This window comes from Coenobita brevimanus, chromosome 45, assembly GCF_032717465.1.
Source record: "Coenobita brevimanus isolate Jiangsu-jjx chromosome 45, ASM3271746v2, whole genome shotgun sequence".
Lineage (NCBI taxonomy): Eukaryota > Metazoa > Arthropoda > Malacostraca > Decapoda > Coenobitidae > Coenobita > Coenobita brevimanus.
The window spans coordinates 36,951,390-36,975,350 of record NC_136998.1 but is presented as its reverse complement, the minus strand read 5'-3'; the positions used below and the strand labels follow the sequence as shown (position 1 = coordinate 36,975,350).

General features: G+C 40.2%; 2 protein-coding genes across 7 annotated transcripts in view; one reads left to right on the top strand and one right to left on the bottom strand.

The window, feature by feature from the left end:
* LOC145398413 (uncharacterized) overlaps positions 1-5,076 on the bottom strand; it is a 32,386-nt gene extending 27,310 nt beyond the window's left edge. For 3 of the 4 annotated variants that reach the window (XM_080271289.1, XM_080271292.1, XM_080271290.1), the window contains exon 1: positions 4,898-5,076. In XM_080271289.1, coding sequence (XP_080127415.1) covers positions 4,898-4,910 — 13 coding nt within the window. In that variant the 5' untranslated portion in view covers positions 4,911-5,076. The remainder of the gene's footprint in view (positions 1-4,897) is intronic. The other variant, XM_080271291.1, reaches the window with a different exon arrangement.
* Positions 5,077-5,568: 492 nt separating this feature from the next.
* Vta1 (vesicle trafficking 1) lies at positions 5,569-17,563 on the top strand. 3 transcript variants are annotated; one of them, XM_080271296.1, is made up of 8 exons: positions 5,569-5,617; positions 6,272-6,401; positions 6,735-6,838; positions 10,300-10,418; positions 11,361-11,533; positions 15,195-15,445; positions 16,020-16,080; positions 16,401-17,563. In XM_080271296.1, the coding sequence occupies exons 2-8, from the start codon at positions 6,293-6,295 to the stop codon at positions 16,550-16,552; spliced, it is 969 nt and encodes a 322-aa protein (XP_080127422.1). In that variant the 5' UTR covers positions 5,569-5,617; positions 6,272-6,292; the 3' UTR covers positions 16,553-17,563. The 3 variants fall into 3 exon arrangements, with proteins under 3 accessions (XP_080127422.1, XP_080127421.1, XP_080127423.1); XM_080271295.1 differs by lacking the exon at positions 5,569-5,617 and having other exon boundaries at positions 6,132-6,401; XM_080271297.1 differs by lacking the exon at positions 5,569-5,617 and having other exon boundaries at positions 6,303-6,437.
* Positions 17,564-23,961: the final 6,398 nt, after the last annotated feature.

Below are 23,961 nucleotides of genomic sequence, written 5' to 3'. Positions count from 1 at the left end.
TTCGCTCGCTCGCTTGCTCGCTCAAGAGAGAGACAGAGAGACAGACAGACAGACAGACAGACAGAGATGGGTTGAAGGGGGGAGGCTGATGCAGTACATTTAAGGTTATTAAATACGGTGATGAATTACAGATGACTTGATGAGCCTTATAATGGGATACTGACTGCATAAGTTCACCATGATAAATACAGTATTTTCCTTTGCATTTCAACACCATGAAAAAAGAGATTATGAAATATAATGAAAACACATCACAACAAAATGTTAGAAAAAACGTACATAGGCTACATACATACATAGAGAGAGAGAGAGAGAGAGAGAGAGAGTAGCACCAGGCAGGTGAAGATGTCTTTCCAGATTAGACGGTACACCTGTACTGGTCATCAAATGGACTCCTAACCTCACTCATGCACCTCCCACCCCACCATCCACCAATCACAGACATTCCAGAGGGAAGAGAGTGGGATGAGCTTCTCTGCCACCTCTCGCTGTCGCGACTACAGTGGCAGATTTCTGAAACAGAACCTGGTGAAGTCTCTAATTCTTAAGCATTTAGTGATGCTGTTACAACACTTTACATTATTCTTGGCATTATGCAACCTGTAGATACATTTCCACTTTAACTGTGCTACACTCATGGATGTAAGACTGGTGTAACATGATAATGAAAAGTCAAGAGTACAAGTAGCGGAAACTGGGTTGTTGAAGAATGCGTGTCGAGTGCGAGGAGTGGACAGGATACAGAATAGTCACGACATGTGGAGCAGTAAAGTCTGTGAATACCAGTCAAGAAAAGTGTGCTTAAGTGACATGGTCAAGTGGAGAGAATGGGTGTGAACAGGATAGGGAAAAGGGTATATCTAAGCAAGTTTGAAGGCACAATGAGACGTGGTGGGTCAAGGTGGACAGGTATGGTACAGTACATTGTGTGAGAAAATGAGGTAAGGAGGATGGTAAAGCTACGCAACCAACAGTAGACTGAGCAGGTTGAAAGAGCATTGTACGAAGGGAGCATATGACCCCATCATTAGGTATGGGGGAGGGGCTATATGATGAGTAAAGTAATTGTGGTACAGTATCTCTAGACTTTCTTTGTACTTTTCATCAATTAGGGATTTTCTTCACTACAGCCAGCCAAGTTATCATAATTCTGACACTAAGAAACCCATAAATGGATATTTTTATGTTATGCTTTCCTCTAGATATCTGGAAATTTGGCCAAATGTCCTAGAACACAGATGGTCATAACTATTACCATAATCCATTTAATCCTAATTCCCCACCCCTCAAGACAATTTTGTTCTGCTTAGAGAGACGTCTCATGCTGAAGGGGTTAAATACAGCCTTAATTCCTTTAATGATGAACTAAAGATGAATAAAACTGCCTGGAAATACCACAAATAAACTACAGTAGTGTTATTTGGTAATCATCAAGGAGACATAGGACCTGACTTTGAACTGACTCAATGACGATGTAAAGGTGTACAAAGTGCATTCTCACAGTCCATCAATAAAAAAGTAAAATACATATCAATATGGAGGGGGGGGTTAGGTTAGGATATGCTAGGTTACATTACCATACAATTTGTAAGGTTTGGATGAATTATGTTGGGTTATGAAAATTTAGGTCAGGTTTAGATATCAGCAATAATATGGGTAATTCTGGGCCAAAAATGGCATTCCGAGATGGCGTCCATCAGTCTTCATCGTCACAGGAGATTGTAAACATGGATTGCTCTTTAAATGCTATTCAAGACTTACTTTCCAAGAACAATGGCTGGGTGCAACTGAACAGGCCTTTCATGTTTACGAATACTTTATCTTATAATCTCCTGCTACCAGTAAGTACAGTACTGCCTTTGTTAAGGTTTAGTGATGTTGGGAGATGTATGAAAAAATATATATTTACCAGTACAGTAATATCTACAGCTAGTTGCACTGCCTTACACATAGATAATACATTATGCAGAGCACAACACAAACCAATACAGTACTTACTGCAAAACCCACATACTGTACTTGAGACCACAGCATGAGTGATAGAGCTAAAATACATGATTTTCAGTTATGCTGGGATTTACTGTACTTGGTTTGTGTAATGTCTAACAAACTTGCCTGCAATGCTAAATAATTATCATGAAATCCTAGCCTATGGCATATGCAAAAAATTACCATACTGGTTAAAATTTCAGCAATCCCTCTTATATATATATATATATATATATATATATATATATATATATATATATTTTTTCACTTGCACATCCTGATTATCATAGTAACCCTACAACATTGTGGAAATGTATAATTTTGACATTCATTACTGAACCATATCATTATTGTAAGAACTCTGTCTAGAAGGTCCTCACCTAACCAAGAAAGTGACTTCTGCCCATATTCTTAAACTTTTTCTACCCTTTTCTATGCATAGGAGGGACATCATTTGCAGAATTGGTATTCTTAAATAAATCCTTCCCTTTCTGGGCTGCTCAAAGGGCAAGGTCTGCCCTTCGAGCAGCCAAAATTATTGGAATTCGACAATCATTTGACCCGTCTCTTCAGAAATCCCTTAAAGTATTATGCGTTTTGTAGTTTACTGTCTTAAATACATTTATGATGGAAGGTGCTGTACAATTTTATTAACAAAATTTATGTTATACTGATTTATTTTTTCTGTTCTATTCTATTGCCAGACACCTTAATCCCATACAGGGTGGCCACAAACAAATCGCCTCCATGTTGCCCTGACCCCTGCCATTTCACTGCCCTGCTCCCAGCTCACACACCCCTCTCTCATATACCTCTCCATCTCATCCTTCGCCTCCCCTTCCCTCACTCCCCTTCCACCTCACTCATATACACACTCATCAGTCTTTCACTCATCATCCTCTCCACATGGCCAAACCACCTCATTGTGTTTCTCCTAACACTTTCTATCACATCCAAATCAACACCACAACGCTCCTTCTGTCTCTCCATGTGACTCAACATGCTCCTCTCAAATAGCTCATTTCCACTGCTTTCACTCTTGACTTGTGTCCCTCCAACAAGGTCCAAGCTTCACTTCCATATGTTAGAGTCGGTATCATAATACTGTTGTGTAGTAACTCTTTCCCCTCCATGCTCACTTCCCTGTTTCTTATCACAGCTTTCAAGGAACCAGCAATCTTTCTTCCTTGTTGTACCCTTTCAAGCACTTTACCCTCCACACATCCATAATGATTTTTAAAGGCTATTTTTATCTTTAAAAGCATTACCCATGTCGGCTGAGGTGTTTAGCCACACACAAAGAGGGCAGACGATGTAGTACCTCCGATATTCATAGTCTTATATAATCTGACATTGATGAATCTTATACCGGTACATCATGGCCAAGGTCACAAGAGAATTTTTTTACAAGATATTTTGCTTGTTAATTTGCCTAGTAAAGAAAGATCTGCCATCAAGGTCACATGGACCCGGGTTCAAATCCCGCTGGGGCAGGGAACAGTGTAAGGATTTGAATTTCATGAAAATCAGACTTTACTGATCTACCAGAAGCCCCGCCGACATGTCGTAAAAATACCCCCGCTAATACCAATACACCAGTCCTGTATGAGACAGCCCTAGCATGTATTCAGTATGGATGGTGGGTGTTAGCGCCGAAGTGGTGACATGTAGAGGTGTGCGGTACGTAGGAGGACTACTGGGCCTTGAAAGCAGGCTGTGAAGCCTATGCCCAGAAGTTGGTCAAAAAAAAAAAAAAAAAAAAAAAAAAAAAAAAAAAACTTACAAATAACAACATTAGAGATAATAATATTCCTCGAATAAAATTTACCAAAATACTGTACTGTCTTGAAGAGTGAACACCACTGCAGTGCTGGCCAGATTGGCATTTATGGCTGAATACAAACCAACAGTATGCATGTGGCAATGACCTCCTACATCTCAAATGTGTTGTGTTTTCATTATCCAGCATGAGATATGCGTGTTTTGATGAAACATATAGTTTATAAATCTAACACTCCAGCATCCCAAATATCAGCAGGACGGGTTGTTTTAGCTCTACCAACCTGAACATTTTCCCTTCTCTTTCAAGGGAATCTCTTTGGATACGATACCAACTGAAATCAAAACTCCTTCGACGAAAGGGAAAGTTTAGGGAAGGAATTATTTTTTTGACTACGGAGTACAATACTAAATATGAGAAAGGAACAATTAAAGTAGATAAGGGATATAAAAATAAATAAATAAATAAATAAAAAGAAAAAACGCCATCTATTGTAAAACAGAACTCCTGGACAGGAGAGTGTGCCAGCAACAACAACAACAAGCTCTATCATAGACCTATGCTGCTGTACATTGTCCTATGAAAGGCACTTCCAGTACAAACCTCTAACATTCTGATGAAATTTAAACATCAAAAACTAAAGGCAAAGGCTTAAAATATACCTACTGTAAGTCATCTGAAAATGAGCACATAAAACTGCCTCGATGGGTCACCCAGGTAAATTATTCGTTAAACTCGAAGAAAAGGCATTTAAATTTTCCTACACTTTCATCAACTATTTTTCCTTTACATCAGTACCAGTACAAGCACCCGCCAAACAAAATGTAAAAATTATCAATGTGGCGTTCATTCGACATGCCTCCTCCCCGCCTATCATACCATGCCGCCTTTGTCACCGTAACATTGGCCGCGCTCCTTAACACAAACGTTATGCCCGTAGCACCACCCTCAACATACATACGAGAGGACAGTCATGAGATATGAGAACAAACTATCTACCATTCATAAGGCGTCGTATGGGGCCGTAAGCAATCCAACAAGATGGCCACCGCCGCCACTGTGCGGGGTCCTGGGATTTACGGACAAAATTATTATCCTTATGCGCTAACATACATCACTTATACTCACGCGTATCAGTCATCTTTGCTTTTGTCGTTGTTGAATAGATGACGTCAGGTACTAATTTTCATGAAATGCTTCTGAACAACCACAAACTCAATCTGAATTACTGAGCATGAGGTTCCCCGAAAAATGCCTTCCCGGTGCGTCGGCGTCGGTGGCTTTGTCGCTCACTTGACGTCACGACGCTGCACACGGCACCAAACAGAGAGCGCTAGTCTAAATTAATTTGACCCTGTAGATTCAAACTTTACTTTAAGTGCATTATGATGTATATCCTTTATTACGATAATGAGTAAATAATAACTTATTTTTCCTCTGTAAAATGTTAATCTTAAAGTGCATTGACACAGCAAAATTCAGAGATACTTGCCAAAGCACCTTTGGTGCCGGTGAAAACTATCATTTTCTAACAGTGCATGGACAGTCGGGTGAATCAACCCAAAAGCAACGATGTTTTGGGGGGTCGAGCTATATAAGCCACTCTTCCCCTTAGCAGCTGCATCTTTGAAAATTTTTAATTCTGTGACCGCGAGACATTTTATGTTATCGTAGCTTAAGTTTGCTATAGACTTAGATCGTAGCTGCTTTGGCTAGCTGTGCCCTTCGGTGATTCTTCCCACGAGTAATGGGGTGTACGATACACGAAACTTAAGCAGGGGAATCTCAGACCTACTGAATGGTAGCGGGACTTTCTCACTGAATCACAAGCACTCCACTTGATTACTGGTATTTGTCTTTTACACTCATCGCTACACGCGGCGTCGGCACAGGGAAAATGCAAATATACAGTCTGTTTGGGGAATGGGCAATAGTTCCTCTCATAGCCGCCTAGGGTTTTTCAGCGGAAAGAGGTGCGGTGGATGGTTGAGTGATGGGTGAGGAAAAGATTGCAAAAGGTCGACGGCAAGGTTGATTTGTGATAGGAAAGGAGGAACAGGCTTAGATCGGGAAGGGTGCAGGAGGGGCTGAAACACGAATGGAAACTAAAGCCATGAAGAAAAGGCTATGAAAAAAGAAAGAAAGAAAAAAAAGAGATGAAGTGAAGAACAACAAACCTTGCCAATAAGTTAAAGTGGTGAAGTACTACTTCACCCCATCTATTTTTATTTGTATCCCCACTGTAACTAATCACTAATTAGGCAGAAAGATATTACTTGGGAGTGTGGGTAGTGTCTGTATCATGTACTGTAAGTAGTGTAGTCCCTCCCCCTCCCTCCCTTAGAGAAAAAGTTAATGGAGATTAGCACCTCCAATTAGAAATTTCAGTCCTACGGTGTATAAAGGCCTCTGGAGATAGTTTTGAATCAGACTTTATATGTTTCAATTGAATGTGAATGCCTGATTGTTGCGAAACGGACTAATCTTGCCTGACTGTGACAGTACAGGGAGACGTAAACAAACATGTCGGACGTACAGCTGCCGCCTTGTCCAGCGTCTCTCAAGCAGGTCCACCACTACCTCAAACTCGCCTCTGATTATGACAAAAGGGAGCCGGTTGTGTCGTATTGGTGTAAGTGAACATTCACATTACAGCAATTTAAAAAAAGTTAGTGTCGTCATAGTTTCAAAATAGACCCGTTGGGTCGCATTCTCGTAATATGTGAAATAATACCTTTGTCATTTGTGAGGATAATTATGGCCCTCTTGCAAAGCAACAGGAAGAAAACCCATATATTTGCATTATGTCTTGAGTGACGCCATTTCTTTAGAGATAAGCATTTTGAGATGGAGCTTCTTGTGTAAAACATGTCATGCCCAGAGTAACACAGAAATCCAACAGAAGTGGATAATTCAGGTTGTTAAATGAAGTTTATTTAAAAATTTATCAAAGTGATATTTTCAGCACGGCTGTATGCCCTACAGACAGCCCTCAAGATTGATCGGAAATCTGCTGAAGCACGAGGCCTTTTAACAGGGTTAATGGACTATCTTGAAAACTTCAAAAAGGTACGTACTGTATTCAGCAGCACAATTGTAGTATACAGTAAGTTCTTCATAAGTTGACTATATGGGGCGACCAACTGGAAATAATTGCAAAAAAAACTATATTACCCCCCAGCCGATAGTCGTAAATTATGTGCATACTTGTTTGTTAACACTAAACTAAAGGAGCATTCATAAAACAATAAAAACAGTTCAGTGCATGTCATATGCTGGCCTTGGATAGGAGGTTGCACAGGTGGAGGGGTAAGTGGAGAGGTGCAACAGTCAATTATGTAAAGTTCAGCACTTTGCTTTACATTCAGTTAAACTAAAATGTAACACTTGGAATATAATAAACTAAAATGTAGCTTTTGGAATATAAGAAACTAAACTGTAATCTTTCAATAAACACTAAGCAATAAGAATGGTGAAACAAACAAACAGAAGGATTTCATAAAGAAACTGTGAGGACATGAAGACATCCCCCAAACACTTGTGGAGTTTTGTAAGAAGCAAGAAGTCATTGAAAGAGACAGCTGTGCAGGTAATGACAACCATTGGGAGAGTAACACAGAATGACCAAGATACTGTGAATGAGTGTTGCATTCCAGAGTATGTATGCAGAAGAAAACCAGAGTGGGTTACGAGCAGTTAATAGTTCTTACCATTGCGATTCTTGATGGCAAATGTAAATGTAGAGGTGATTGAGAAACTGTTAATGGGAGTAAATGCAAACAGGTCAATGGGCCCTGATGGCATATGGTACATCCAAGGTTGTTGAAGGAATGTTACAAAGAGCTTGCTGTACCCATTACCGGTACCCTTATACTAAGGAAGTCACTTGATATGGGAACAATATCTCCATTATGGAGACTAGCTAAAGTCTGCCCAGTATTTAATAAGGGTGATAAGTCAACAAGTGGGTTGGTGGAGGATTAGTGCCCCTCCCCATAAAACAAATAACTCAAATGGCCACCCCTTACGGAATTGTGGTGTCTGGCAATAGATAGATAGATAAGCTGTCACTGCTAAACCACTGACCAGTGTCCTTAATCTGTGTAGTACGCAAGGTACAGTATGTGAAATAATCATTCGGCAAGCTTTAGTAGATCATCTTGAAAACAATAATTTGATAAGTGCCAATCAGCATGGATCTAGAAGTAAGCGAAGTACCTGTACTCTTATTACCAGTAATTTGTTGACAGAGCGACTTGGAGGCGTTTTGTCTGCGGCCACCCTTTGCGGGATTAGGGCGTCGGGCTATAGATAGAATAGATAGACATGGAAATAATTACACAATCCATTGATCAGCAAATTCCTGTTGATGTTAACTACCTAGACTGTCATAAAGCATTTTATACTGTTCCCCAAGCAAGACTAATAACAATCTTGGAAAGTTATGGAATAAGCAGTAAAATATTAGGATGGATTAGAGGCATCCTGCAAGACTGAGAACAGTATGTAGAAAAAAGAGGTGTAAAGTCAGATAGTCTGCAAGTGACATCAGGAATACCACAGGGAGCAATTAGTTTTTATCAGTGATCTGGTGAGTGAATTGGAGTGCCTAACCTTACTTTTTGCTGATGATGCCAAAGTCTTTAACGATATAAATTCAGAAAATGATATACGGTATTGGCACTGCAAAGGGACCTCAATAGGCTGCAGGACTTGAGTAGTAAATAGCTGCTGGAATTTCATGCAGAAAAATGTGCCACCGTGCATATAGGACACAGGAACCCAGGAGTAGTGTACAACCTAAATAGCAAGGACCTCAAGGCTACAAATTTAGAGAAAGACTTGTGGGTGCATGTATCAACTGACCTAAAACCTGCCCAACATATAGCTAGGGTTACTTCTGAAGCAAACAGAATGGTTAGATTATCCAGAGACATTTCCCCAGCATGGACAAGGACATTATATGGTCTCCATATTATGTCAAGGATATTCAGGAAGTGGAAAAGGTACAGAGGAGGAGGATCAAATTGGTGCCAGAACTGCAAGATCTCTGTTATGAAGAGAGATGCAAAAACCTAGGACTGCCTACACAGGAAAAGAGAAGGCAAAGAAGAGATTTAATTGAAGTAGCCTGTGTGAGATATTAAGTGGTATAGAGAACATTGATTCACACGTCATCTTTGAATGCAGTGGTAGTTGTACAAGATTACGCTCAAGGAAATTTAAAAAGAGAGGTCATTGGAGGACATTATAGTCTATTTGATTGACCTGTGCACCAGAGATGTATGGGACAAGTAGGGTGTGTTTGTTTCGCGGATGCTGATTGGCTGCCGGTGATGTCAGTGAAGTAAATGCATTCATGTATTGTAGTACAACATGCGGACATAGGTGTACACTGTGAGTGGATATTATAACGCAACATGTGGACGTAGGTGTACACTGTGGGTGGATATAATGCAACATGCAGATATGGGTGTATGTCATGGGTGGATAATTTATTTCAAACCTCACTCATCATTTGATAAAATTTTTTAATCAAGTTTAATTTTATTTGATAACAGTAAACTTTTAAAGCTAATTTTGACCTCTTCAGCTTCAGAAATTATTCCATTTTTAATCTGGCTGCTTGTATTGAAGGCAGTTTAAAAATATAAATATATGTGTGTTAAAATAAGAAGAGGCGTCTGGCAATAGATAGATAGATAGTAGATTTAAATTTTCAGCGGCCAATCAGCAGCCGTGATGCAAATACACCCTATTCGCCCCATACTTCTCAGCTGCACAGGTCAATCAAACAGAGTATAGTAAGAGCAGATTCTTTTAGCTTAAGGACTGTAAATGACTGGAACAACCTTCCTGATGAAGTAGTTACTGCCCCATCAGTTAGTGTCTTCAGGGAAAGACTAGATCAGTTTTGGAATGTAACAGAATAAATTCTAGTTTTACAAATGAATATGAGTGTGCACATAGAAACTATAAGTAAAGTTTAAGCAAAGTAAATATGATGAGTGATTGAAAATAAAGGCCAATTAATTAATGTAATGCACACACTCAAGATGACCGAGAGATGGGAGCCACACAAGAAAAAAAGTCTCTTAACCTCCCATGCCGTTGAACTAGGTAAGTCACACCTTGGTCAGAGTTGCCAGAAATTCCACCTTCTGCAGGGTCGACTTATGGAGGTTTTACTGTATCGAGATTACTGATGCAATATGTTGCTCACTCAATAAGTACGGTGCAATTCATAAATTGTTTTTAATAAGGTACTGCAGATGTGTCATTACTGCATTTTTTAGTTTGGTGACATTTTATAGTAGTCCTTAACACAGTAGTGATATATAGTTCAGTATCATGGTTAGCAAATGTGTGCAGACCTTTCTAGTGAACTAGCAAATCAAAATTGTGCTTGTCACAAAAATGCACATAGTGTAGATTAATGTAATATTCTGTTAGCCACATTTTTCACAGATTTCATTGATAACAATGTTCTATAAACCAAGATAAAGATACACTGCTTTGTGTTTGTGCAGGAACATTCGGACAATGAATCGGTGACAAATGACGTTGGAGGCCAAGCACTTGTGGAAAATGTTGCTCACAAGCTCTTCATGTGGGCTGATGGAGAGGACCGTGCTGCCAGATTCAACAAGTGAGGCCTATGATGGTGTGGCCACATGGAGAGAGTGGAGAGTGAGAGAATGACTAAGGGAGTGTATGTGGGTGAGGTGGAGGGGGAGGAAACTGATGACAAGATGGAGGGATGAGTTGGAGAGGTATATGAATGAAGGTGGTGTGAATTTGAGGGTGTGGCTACATGGAGAGAGTGGAGAGTGAGAGATTGACTTGGAGAGTGTATGTGAGTAAGGTGGAGGGGGAGGAAACAGGGTAAGATTGAGGGATGAGTTGGAGAGGTATGTGAATGAAGGTGGTGTGAGTTTGAGGGATGACAGCCTGGGAGTAACAGGAATGAATGTAAGGAGAGAGAGTTATACAGAATGTTAGGAATGCACCAAGCATTCTCTGCAGTTGATTGTGTATAGGGTAAGTTCTCCTAGGAAATACTGAGAGCCTAATGAGTTAAGAGTTAGATTCAAGAGTTAAATGAATTATAAATGGTTAATTGACAGTGTTCATATATTAGCGGTGAATTCCAGTTTTTTCACTAGGCATGCCATTGATAGTGCTTCCTTATTTGTGCTTTCTTCTTCCATGATTTCTGAATCTTCCCTCACCCTGTCCTTGCATGGGAACAAGAGATCAGGATGATGATTACATAATTAGTTTTTGTGTGGTCTTATATATCATATTTAGCTATAAAAGTGCCTGATAAATGAATATAAGATAACTATGCATTGCATTATAAGTGGGATTGGAGATTTCATCACATCTCTTTCTTAGCAGTTTATTTTGCATATTACACCTCATTATCCTCTTGCATTTATTGATGCAAACTGTGTCAGCATCAAAATTTTACAGGCAGCATGCAAGAGAATGTTAGGGTGTACTCTGTAAAATATAGTAATTAGTTGAGGATGAGTTAGTCTGAAGCCTCCTATACCACTCAGAATTCAGCCCTTACTTTCATTATCAGAAATGTAGTGAAGGTGTTCTACACTGCGGGGCTGTTGTTTGACGTGTGTGAGGTGTTTGGGGAATTGTCTGAGGAGGTGGCACGCCAACGCAAATATGCCAAGTGGAAGGCCACATACATTCATAACTGTCTTAAGAGTGGCCAGACTCCTGTACCAGGACCCATAGGTGGAGGTGAGGCTCAGACAGATTGATTGTTTAACCCTTTAAGTGCAGTGATATCATTTTTAGTTTGTTTTTCCATGGCTGGTCTTGGTTACTGTATGTAGGTTAAACTTTTTCAGCAAGAAAGGTTAGGTATAGCCTTATTTAATTCCTGCATTTCCTGAGTGCTCTCCTATATAATATTCAGTCAACCAGTAGCAACAAGAGTGAAATTAATGAAATGTCGGTGTTTTCTGTGCTCTGTGTAGCTAGGCCACCACACAGAACGCTCCTAGTCACACTAGACATTAGCAAAGCTTTTGATGCCATCCCTGCCACAACCTCACAAACAAAATACTCAACACAAACATGCACAATAACACAAAAAGATGGCTAGCAAACTACATAGCAGGCAGATGTGCACACGTAACATTTGCCGGTCAGTCTTCTAACATCAGAAACTTCACAAACGGCATCCCCCAAGGATCTGTTTTGTCCACTATACTCTTTAACCTATGCATGCATGACGTACTCACACCCCACACACCACAGATACACATAGCTTCCAATGCAGATGATATAACACTTACATGTACGCACCAAAACGCAAACACAGCTGCACACATCATTCAACCTTACCTCAACACAGTGCACAAATGGTTCATCACAAACAGGCTCAAAATAGCCCCAGCCAAATCTACAGTGACTTCTCACAAACTGGACAGCAGAACACAGTCACATCCCACACTTCACCATAAACAACACCCCCCTACCACACACACTCACACCCAAAATCCTTGTTGTAACATACAATACATCAGTGTCATCTAAAAAACACATCACAGACATTAAAAATTAAATAACACCAAGACTCAATGCCTTGAGGTCACTTTCCCATACAACATTCGGACACAACAAAGAAACCACCACCACAGTATACAAACAATACATACGTTCAGTGATGTATTATGCAAGCCCTCCCTGGGCTTCTAACCTCACCAAAACACACTACAACACTCTACAGACCATACAGAACAAGGCCCTAAAAATAATCACAGGCTGCACAGCTACTACACCCACAGACCACCTTCATCAAGAAACCAAAGTCCTCAAAGTCAAGGATCACCTAGACATGAGAGGCACCCAGTTTCTTGCTGCAGCCTCCACAAACCCACAACATCCACTACAGTACATGGCAGCACATCCACCCACACCAAGGAACATCAAAACAACACCCAGCCCATGATATCATACACAAATACTGTCATCTCTCCCCCCTCGCCCAGCTCAGTCCAGCATCCAGAAGCATATCCACACTCAGATCACTCACCGCTCCATTCAGTCACTTAAAGACAACACACAGCTGACATCCACCCTTCTAAATTCTATCTTCCTTGTGAGGACAGGGTCCACCTGGCCAGGCTGAGATGTGGGCACCATCCAGCCCTCTTAAGCTACCAGAAGAGGCTGGATGACTCCATTGCTGATGCCTGTCCAGGATGCAACACAGCACCCCATACTATTAAGCACATTATGGAAGAATGCATTGCACACAATCACCTACGCCAACAACACAACATACACTCTTTGAGAGCTCTGTGGGAAAGCCCGGTCTTGGCCATGGCCTTCCCAAGGGACTCGGGGCTGTTCGGCCAGACTACCTAGGGAACAACTACTACTACTAATACAATTTTTTGGTAAAGAGTGAAATTAAAAAGATATTCAGGCAGAATGGGTGCATGAAGTTCTTAATTCTTAGGGATAAAATGTCTGGTGATAGAAAGAACAATTTGAAAAAGCCATCACCATAGTAAAGGAGTTAGGGATTCTAATGAGAGGTACATCCCAAACTGTAAAAATCTGTCTGGTGATAGCAGGAATAGACTTCTATGTAATCAAAGTGAGGGGGTTCAGGGAATTTGATACTGTCATAGGCGGATATGGTAAGGATAAGAATAAAAATATATTGTGTCCTAATTCAGACCATGTTCATTTGAGGCGTCTAGAACCAAAGGGGCATCGGCGCCAAAATGTACTTTTGAGTTATGACGCTTTAAAGTTGTGTTTATGGCAACGTCATAACCAGAAGGCAATAAACAGACCTTTTATACATCTAAATGATCATCAGCGCCTATGCTCTACATGTACAGCCAAAAAAACAAAACAGTAATAACCGTAACCACAAAATAGGCAGTAAACCAAACCCCCAATTTATAAATGGGCATAATAACATATTGTAGGGATTTAAAAACATGGCAGAAAAAACATCAACGAATGTATTAATGTACAAAAATTTATTAACTGAAGATTCCAGTTCACTTAATATTAATAAACGAATGATTATTACTGTAATTTCACGTTTTTGACATCTAAATCTGAAATCAATGCAGTTATTATTTTTCCTCTACCATAATAGATTGAAATAATAACACTAAAAAAAAAAAGTAGTGTAGTGCTTAAGTAAATTGAGAAGGGGTAGTGGGGGGTTAAATGGTGGGGTCGTCATCTAGGAGAACGACATCCAACTCTGCCTCCTCGGTGCCACGCCCCCTCCCGCTGTCTCCCCTCACCACTCTCTTTTCCTCTTCCTTTCTACCTTTTTCCACTTCTCCACACACTTCTGACACTCACGAGAGGTTATAGGCACCACCTCCTCACTGTAACTATGTGATGAACTCATCTTGTCACCCCCCCTTCAACCCCAATAACAACAGCTCATCTTGTCACCAATAATCTACGATAAATGGGGTAAAAATCCAATACGTAATAATTAGACACCTCAGTTAATACGGGAGGGAAGTCTCACCAGCACACCGGGCAGGCCACACGCTTGCTGATTGGCTGCTCTGGGGGAGTGGCAGAGAGTGAGAATGCTAATTGGTTTGGGCTGTGTGGCTTAGATGCCTGCCTGCTCTGATTTGTTCGCCCGGCAGCATGGACAAAACCACGTGACTTTGAGCCCCTCTACCACTGTCCAGAAGGCCGAATCTTGTATGGCAACCAGTGCTGTCACTGAGAAGAGGGTTAAGCCTGTTGTCTCCCCTACCTAACTCAAAACCAGTATATTGGTGGGGATGCCCCTTTGGCTCTAGATGCCTCATTTGAACTGAGAATGGCTGGCCTAAGTGGTATTACATGTCCAAACTCTCCTATCTAGAGTAAGTGAGAAGTGGTAGTAATGACACCAATTTAATAATGATGAGTACCTAAGTGTTTATGTGGATGAGGGTTTTCTGACAAGGATGATTTTTTTTTTATTTTCTTTTTAAGACTATAATTGTACTGATAGATATAAAGATGGTAACTGTGAATTACTTTATATTTTGAAGATCATTTTCAGTTTGTGAAATATCTTTGTCCATTATCATCATGATCATCATAATCCTATCATCTGAATGTACTGCCCTGTGTATGATCCAGTTATAAGTATTTTAGCTAAATATATTATATCTTAGAATCTTAACCCATTGAGCCCAGGGATAGCTTTTGCATTATATTCTTCCCCATCATCTGACAAGTTTATTGAGTGCAGCATAGGTTGTACAAACAGGAGGAGTTGCTTACAGCCTTAATAAACCTCTACAGTGTGAGAAGCCTTTCCTGAGCCAAGTAAAATTTCCCAGCTGCAGTTAAATATACAACATAGGACATCATCCAGGTTCATGAGGTTAATCATGTGTTTTTGTTCCAGATGATGAAGGACTTGGTGAGGATATGGGTGGTGGTGAAGGTGATGAGGCAGGGGCAGTGGCCAGGCCTCCCGGTGCAGCAGGAGCGGCGGGATGGTCTTACCCTCCACCACGGCCAGAAGACTCAACCCAGTTTGGTCTGCCGTCTGTACCTGGGGCAACTAATAGTAGCCAGATGCCTTCAGTATCATCCTCCTCCCCTGTACCCCCACACCAAACACCTTCACCTCATCCGCAGTACTCTCAACCACAGGTCAGTACGGGTAGGGAAGAAGTATTATACAGGGAGACATTGTTACATGTTGCCTTTCATAAACCTTTTTTTTCTATTATTTCCATAGTAAATTAAGAAAACAAAAATTCTCTTGAACTTCCATTTTCCTACCTTCATGTCACCTTTTTGTGCACACTCATTTTTTGGGTTAAGTGAACAGTTGTCTTTTTTTTTTTTTTTTTTTAGGGTGGGAAAGGAGGTCTGGATGATGATTTTTTTTTTTTTATTATTATTATTTTTTTTTATAATGAAACTTCCATTGCTACCATTCAAGTTTATTTTTGGGCTTCCCCCAATTTACTGTGCAGTACTGGGTGTGTTAAAAAAGTTGTGATATTTTTGAACACACCCCTGACTTAAAACAAGCACTTATTATAGTGTAAGTACAGTACAGCACAGTCTATAGAACTACTGTAGCCAACATTTTCGTTGTAGTAAATAGTCAGGGAATAATCACTTTTTCCTTTGAAACCATGCTCACTAGTTTTGAAAAGTAACAACATATTTCTGTGTTCATATAAATTTTTCCTAAACAGTTTTCTTATATTTACAGGTGCCTCATCCTACCCTTACTCAGCCTCCTGCCACACCATATAAGCCCCTAGAAGCTTCAGGTACAGTCTTATTGCATTTGTTAGCATTAGTTAATTTGTGCCAGTAGTGTGATATAACTATGAATGATAATGATAGCAGACAGCAGCACCCAGTTTATTGGTAAAGAAACTGCTTGGGCTGATAAGAATTAATTCTAATGATATTTCTGGTATATCCATTATCTTTGGTCCCCACATCCAGGAGGTATAAAGTTCCCTCTCCTTCCTAACACTGTACTGATGATCTTAGTCTTTAGATCAGTACTTAGAGCAGATGAGCAGAGCTAAACAGTTTTTACTTTTGAATTGACAGAAAGTTTGATGTTAAATGTTACTGACAGGTGGATGTGTACCAATGACCCCAGCAATAGTGACAAAGGCTCAGAAATATTGCAAGTGGGCTATATCTGCACTGGACTATGAAGATGGAAAAACAGCCATAGACAATCTCCACAAGGCCCTCACCCTCCTTACCACGGGCCAAGACACCTGAAGCAAGTCTGTCACTAAACAGTACTGCCATTTTTTTGTATCAAAATGTAATGCTGTTGCCTAGCTTCTTATACATAATGGAATGTTGTCTCCTGATGGGCTACCATTAATTACTTAAAGAGGCTATGAAGTAGTAATCTTACTTAACTGTTGGTACTAAATACACGCAGTCTTCATTGTAAGGGAGGGATTTTACATATTCCAATATATTACCGTACACCATTTTTTTGGTACAATTGGTACCATCATGTGACTAAATTGAGAGTCCCTAGTTGGCATAGTGGTTGTATACATAGCAACAAAACTTTGCTGGGCAATTTTTCTGTAATTTTCTCGGAAAATAATAGCAAAGAAGAAAGTAAAAATTAACAACAGCAACAACAAAAAAAAGCTTATAACAAGGGTTTACTTTACTGTTCATACAGTGTATATACATTGCTTAGCATACAGCTAGCATTTCCTGATAATTAAGTAGCCTTCTGTGATTTTCTGTGCATGATATTTAATAATATGCATGAAATGTATATGAAATATGTCATTAATTTTTTTGTAAATGTACTGGTAAATTCTTATATGCATAAAATATTATAAAATATGTTTAAAATTGTAGCTGAAATTAAAGTACTGTACATCACATCAGTGTACACACAAATTAGATGTACGGTATGACAATATAATTATGTAATGCTCTTTTAATTTGTGCCTGATAAGCATCCTGGATAACTGTGTACAGGATTAAAGTAGGAATAAAGTAGTATGACCTTGTGCTGTACACAGATAATGTACCAGAACTGAGCCTCAGAAAATTGCATAATGAGACCTATAAAAACCATTTTAGGTTAGTATGTCACAAAAATCCCAGTGTTGGCCCCAACTTTCCAACATAAAACTAAATGAAGAGTTTTTACAAACAGCGACATAATACTGTAATACAAGGCCTCATCAGTCAGCTGATCTGTGATTATTATTCAGTTCTACACATGCTGATTTCCAGAAGTAAAGAGTTTTTATACCTGTTTTTTTTTTTTTTTTTTTTTTTTTTTTTTTTTCCATACTTCGACGTTGTATACCATAAGTAAAAGGGTGACTACAGAACATTTCTACGTCATGAAATTTGTTTTAGGTAATAAATGGTGTTTACCACAAGATTTGACTTAGTTAAGTGTGGCTGGAGTGATGCATTTGAGTAATGTTGGAAAAAGCATTTGTTTTGGCAATGAGAGTAGATTTTTGGTTATATAAATACAGTATTAATTGTAACCTTCTCTGACTCCTTGTTTCCTCCTGGGAAGCCCCTAACAGGAAATTGATATGCCAGTTCACTGTTTCTCCACAACAATAAGCCTATATGGATCACGTCTGTACAGTGGCTAGAACTGTATCTCTGTCTCTTTATCTCCTGTTGTGCATGTTTGGGTAGTGACCAATTGACTGCCGGTTTCTAGTGTAGGTCATGTTACCCTTTTCAGCCTGGGTACATCTTTTTATACAGTACCGGTACTTAATTCTTGTAACAGCTGTACCTATAGGCCATTTATTCCAGTTTGGGGGAGATTTCTTGTACTGTGAATTTTAATTATGTTTATACTTGACTTCTAGCTCAAAAAGTCTCTCCTAAGTTACATATCATACATCATCTGACAAGAAGAAAATTAAAAGTACAGGCATAACATTGTATTGAAGGAGATAGTAACATTGTAGACATTGCATCTACCTCCTACAGTAGGTCAGTGCATAGAAGACCCCTCACCCCCCAGAGCCCTGGAACAAATTCATCACCCATGGTTTGTGCAATATATGTGGGCTACTGTAACACCTTCAGTCTGATGTACAGTAATCCCTCAATGTGGGGACACTTACCATCCACTCACTCAGTGTAGTGCTGCTCTTAGGTGACTCCTTTCTTCTCTTGCTTCCCTTTTTCCTTCTTTCCTCTTCTGTTTTTCTTTCTTTCCTCTTCTGTCTGCAGGTGACTCTGCACTGAGTGACAAGCCAGGTGGTTTCTTGTACACGAGGAAACCATTTACTATGCTGGGTTGTAACCATATAACTAAACTGTGGTGCTTGGTGGTTTAGTGGGTAATTAAGGCACTCCAGCTGGATTGAGCCTGTGTAGGTTTATATCCAAGGGGTGGCTGGTGTTTATTGTTAATGTAATGCCACTCAGGGATGAGTGAGGTTGGTCACTGTCATCTTAGATGTCAGGACCAACTTGCCTAGCCCTGGGCTCCTACACTTCTCATGGGGCAGCACATGATTAGATGATGATTTGTATGTCCATTATCCACACAGTCCATTACCCGGATGCTGTGATCTGGCTGTTCGAAACCATTATTTGTACATTTTTTCATTTTTTCTGGATAAAATGCTTGTGTCTGGGTGGAAATTTTCATGTTTTTTCATGTCATTGCAGGGTATGGCCCTGCTGTGGTGATTACTTGTCTGTGGTGGTAGTAGTAGACTGCTCCCTAGGCAGTCTGACCGAACAGCCATGAGTCTCTAAGGAAAGCCATGGCCGAGACTGGGCTTTCCCACAGAGCTATCGAGAAGTGCATGTTGTGTCATTGGTGCAGGCGATTGTGCACAATGCAGTCTTCCATAATGTGATTAATAGTATGGGATGGTGTGTTGCATCTTGGACAGGCATCAGCGACAGAGTCATCCAGCCTCTTCTGATAGCTCAAGAGGAGTGGATGATAGCCACATCTCAGCCTGGCTAGGTGGACCCCGTCCTCACGATGGAGGTACGATACAGAAAGGTAGATATCAGGAGGCCATGCATGCGAGTGATTTGAGCATGGATATGCTTCTGGACTCTGGTTTGAGGTGGGAGAGATGACAGTATTTGTGTATGATATCATGTGCTGGGTGTTGTTTTGATGTTCCTTGGTGTGTGTGGATGGTGGGGGTTTGTGGAGGTTGTGGCAAGAATCTGTGCCTCTCATGTCTAGATGATCCTTGACTTTGAGGACTTGGGTTTCTTGGTGTAGGTGGTCTCTAAGTGTAGTAGCTGTGCAGCTTGTGATTATTTTTAGGGTCGTGTTCTGTATGGTCTGTAGGGTGTTGTAGTGTGTTTCAGTGAGGTTAGAAGCCCAAGCAGGGCTTGCATACCTCATCACTGAATGTATATATTGTTTGTATCCTGTGGTGGTGGTTTCTTTGTTGTGTCTGCATGTTGTATGGGCAAGTGACCTTAAGGGCATTGAGTCATGGGGTGTTAATTTATTTTAATGTTGTGATGTGTTGTGTAAATGACATTGATGTATGTTACACCAAGGATTTTGTGTGTGTGTGTGTGTGTGTGTGGTAAGGGAATGTTGTTTATGGTGAGGTGTGGAATGTAACTATGTTCTGCTGTCCAGTGTGTGAGAAGGGTCACTGGATTTGGCTGAGACTATTGTGAGTCTATTTGTGGTGAACCATTTGTGTAATGTGTTGAGGTAAATTTGGAGGATGTGTGCGGCTGTGTTTGCGTTTTGGTGTGTACATGTAAATGTTATGTTGTCTGCATAGGAAGCTATGTGTGTTTGTGGTGTGTGGGGTGTGGGTGTGTCATGCATGTATAGGTTAGAGTGTAGGGGACAAAACATATCCATGAGGGATGCCATTTGTGAAGTTTCTTGTGTTCGATGACTGACCGGCAAATGTTACATGTGCACATCTGCCTGCTAAATTGTTTGCCATCCATCTTTTTGTGTTCTGCATGTTTGAGTTGAATATTATGTTTGTGAGGTTGTGGCAGGGAATGGCACCTAAAGCTTTGCTAATGTATAGAGTGACTAATTGTGTTCTGTGTGGTGGCCTAGCTGAATTGATGCCATCAAAAACTCTTTGTGTAAGGTCTGTAAGAAGAGTGTTTGTGGAGTGTTGTACAATGTACTGTAGTGGCCTTTCACAGTGGCTTTTTAAGATATGTACAAAGGAGGGGCCAGGGGAGATGTCCATTATCTGGACGGATCCACTTGCCGGATGTGCCTTTGGTCTTATTACATTGGATAATTGAGGGATTACTATACATTATTTTTCTTATTTCCTTCGTTCTTTCCTCTTCCTTCTGCCTGTGGCTGACTCTACACTGAGTGACAAGCCAAATGGTTTCCTGTACACCAGAAACCATTTACTCTGCTGGGTGGTAACCAGATAGCCAAATTTTGGTGCCTGGTGGATTAGTGGGTAATTATGGTGCTCCAATTGGATTGAGCCGGTGAAGGTTTATATCCAAGGAGTGGTTCGAGTTTATTGCTCACGTAATGCCACTCAGGGATGAGTGAGGCTGGTCACTTATCTTAAATGTCAAGACCAACTTGCCCAGCCCTGGGCTCCTACGCTCCTTATGGGGCAGTGTAGGATTGGATGATGAATGAATGAATGAGTACTCTTTTTTTTTTTTTTTTTTTTTTCTCCAGACAATTCTGTGCCGCTTATGAGATTGCCAGGGTACTGAAGAGGTTAATGAAGGCTATATTCAGTCCAACATAACCAAAGTTTCCTAAACTGAATAGAGCAGATTATTAAATATGTCATTGAAGTACAGTAGAGTTACCTGTATCCAACAACAAATAATCTGCCCATACCTGTAAACCTTTCAGTCTGATGACATCATTTTTCCAATTACTTTTTGACCTCCAGATGATTTATATTGGTAAGGGTAATGAAAGTTGTGTATAAGTAGTCCCTATAGTATGATGGGCATATGCCCTCCCTATTTTTGGCAGAACAGTTATTGCACATACTAAAAGAAGAATGTTATTTACTAAAATACTATCTTTCTATCTATAATCAGATACCATAATCCCGTAAGGGATGACTGTTTATCAGTTAGTTGTTTTATGGGGAGGGACAATAACCCTCCATCAACCCACTTGTTGACACAGGGAACTTGTGTGGTTGGTTTTATGGCTACCACCCAGAGTTGTAAATGGTTGCCTAGCTTCCAGGAAACCATTAGGCTTGCTACCCAATGTAAGGTCACCTGAAAAAGAAAGAAGAGCAGTAAAAAGTGACATGAAAGATGGAAGAAATAGGAAGAGAAGAGGGTAGAGAGAGAAAAAGAATTGTAAAGGTGAAGGAAGAAATAGGCATTATTACGTCAAGTGAGTGGATGATGGTCGCCACTACCTACCACCAGCAGTATGTGCAATAAATACCTTACTGCATCTTATTGCACTTACACTTGCCTATCTTATTTTACTTGTAGGTGGGGGCGCTCACTATCCACTCGCTTGATCTAGTGCTGCCCTCGGGTGACTGTCCTTTCCTCTCTTCCATCCCTCCTTCCTCCTCTGCCTTTACTTCCTTCATTCTTTCCTCATCCTTCTGCCTGTGGGTGACTTTACACTCTCTCCTCTGTCTTCCTTTCCTTCATTCTTTCCTATTCTGCCAATGGGTGACTCTACTGTACACTGAGTGACAAGCCAAATGGTTTCCTGTACACTAGGAAACCATTTACGATGATAATTAGTAACAATATAACCAGATTATGGCACCTGGTGGTTTAGTGGGCAATTATGGCACTCCAAGTGGATTGAGCATGTGCAGGTCTATGCAAGGGGTGGTTAGAGTTCATTGCTCACGTGATGCCACTCAGGGATGAGTGAAGCTGGTCACTCTCATCTAGCTCCGAGCTCCTACACTCCTCACGGGGCAACGCAGGAGTAGATGATGATGATGATGATGTATGACTGAAACATTTTTATTTGATTATTAAAATGGATTGACTGGTAGTTCTGGTAAGAATCATGCCTATGATTTACCAAGACTAAACTAAAAAACATGTTATCACAACGAATGGGGAAATGTAACCTCCATTCAGATGCCTGTCTTCCAAAAGGAGGAGGATGGATTGCAGAAGAGCAGCTTCAGCTTGCACGTTGCCAGAGTCACATCTAGATAAGTTTGGGGTCACAACAACCACCTCCCAGCCTACTGAACTGACAGAGTGGGTTGTCTTATCCTACCTGAGTATACTGCACTATATCATACCTATTCAAATCATGGGGTTAGCAGCTTCCACCATCTTGCCATACTGATACAAGAAACAGTTTAACCATGCAAAATCTTTCATTTGATTTTTTTTTTTTTTTCCCTATCTCCAGCCAATTTTCATCTTACAATATATTTTTTGAACTGGAGGTGCTTCATACAGCCTTCATTAATGCTATCACTGCAAGACATAACTCCCAAGCTGAAGAAAATAGTCTACTGGAGCAAGAACATTAGACATGCTTGGAGTATGATGGCTCATCATACAATTTTGAGGGAGAGAAAGAGAGAGAAATATTGGAATTTGAATGGCCTCATACAGAGAGAGAGAGACTATTGCAATTTGTATGGTCTCGTAACATTCATTCATATTAGCAAACAATAAAAATGATTTACCACTTCATGACCTCTTTAAAGTGATCTCCTTCAGGGAGGTAACAGAAGACACTGCAGCATAGTGTTTTAATAGATTTATAATAAAAACTTATTATAAAAATTAATGTTAAATGCAAGGTAACTATTTTATCTGATACTGGTAAAATCTGTATAAAGAACCTTTTTGTTAAAATCGTCATATAAACTGTCACATAAAGAACAATAAAAATACAAGCTCTTTGTTTTCTCTAAGTGTACCCTTTGTGCTCATTACTAAGCTATTAGTTATGCGTGTTGTACAAAATATGTAGTCCCCCATGAAGAAAACTATATACTGTACAGTACAGTATTACATATTGTATTCATCATCATCCCAACACTATAATAGTTCCCACTTAAAAGATTGAATGAGGTAGGATCCACAACCAAAGAAAGAGAAAGCTCATAAGTAGAACCTATCAGTTGCTATGCTTAGTGAAACGGACCACACAGCCATTCACATACCATCCAAATGGGAGAAACCATGGAACCATCTCACTAGAATAAGCTATCTGAACATATTTCTCTCTCTCTCTCCAATACACTTCACATACATCTGTAGGATCAAATCATTCCATTTATTATCATCTATCCATTCATCATCCACACCTTTATTGCCCCATCAGGAGTGAATGGATCCAAGGCTAAGCTAGTGTGGCAAAAAGGATTAGTCACCTGCCCAAGTGGCATTCTATAAACAGTTAACTCTATTATGAAGTCAGAGAGAGTGAAGCCATTAAACCACCAGGCATCCATCTGGTTATACAGTATGGTTAATGTGCATAATAAATGGTTTCCTATAACCATTCTAGCCGCTTCTTCCTCTTTTCCTCCACTGCTTCCTTAACCTGTTCATCCCACCATGCTGTACCTTTCTTATTTGTTGTTACTCTTGTCACACCACACATCGCTTTAGCATGCCTAACCAAGCAATCCCTAAATGCATTCCACAAGCTGTCCAGATCAATTTCATTCCAATTCATTGATTCCAACTCTTCCCCTACTTTGGTCCTG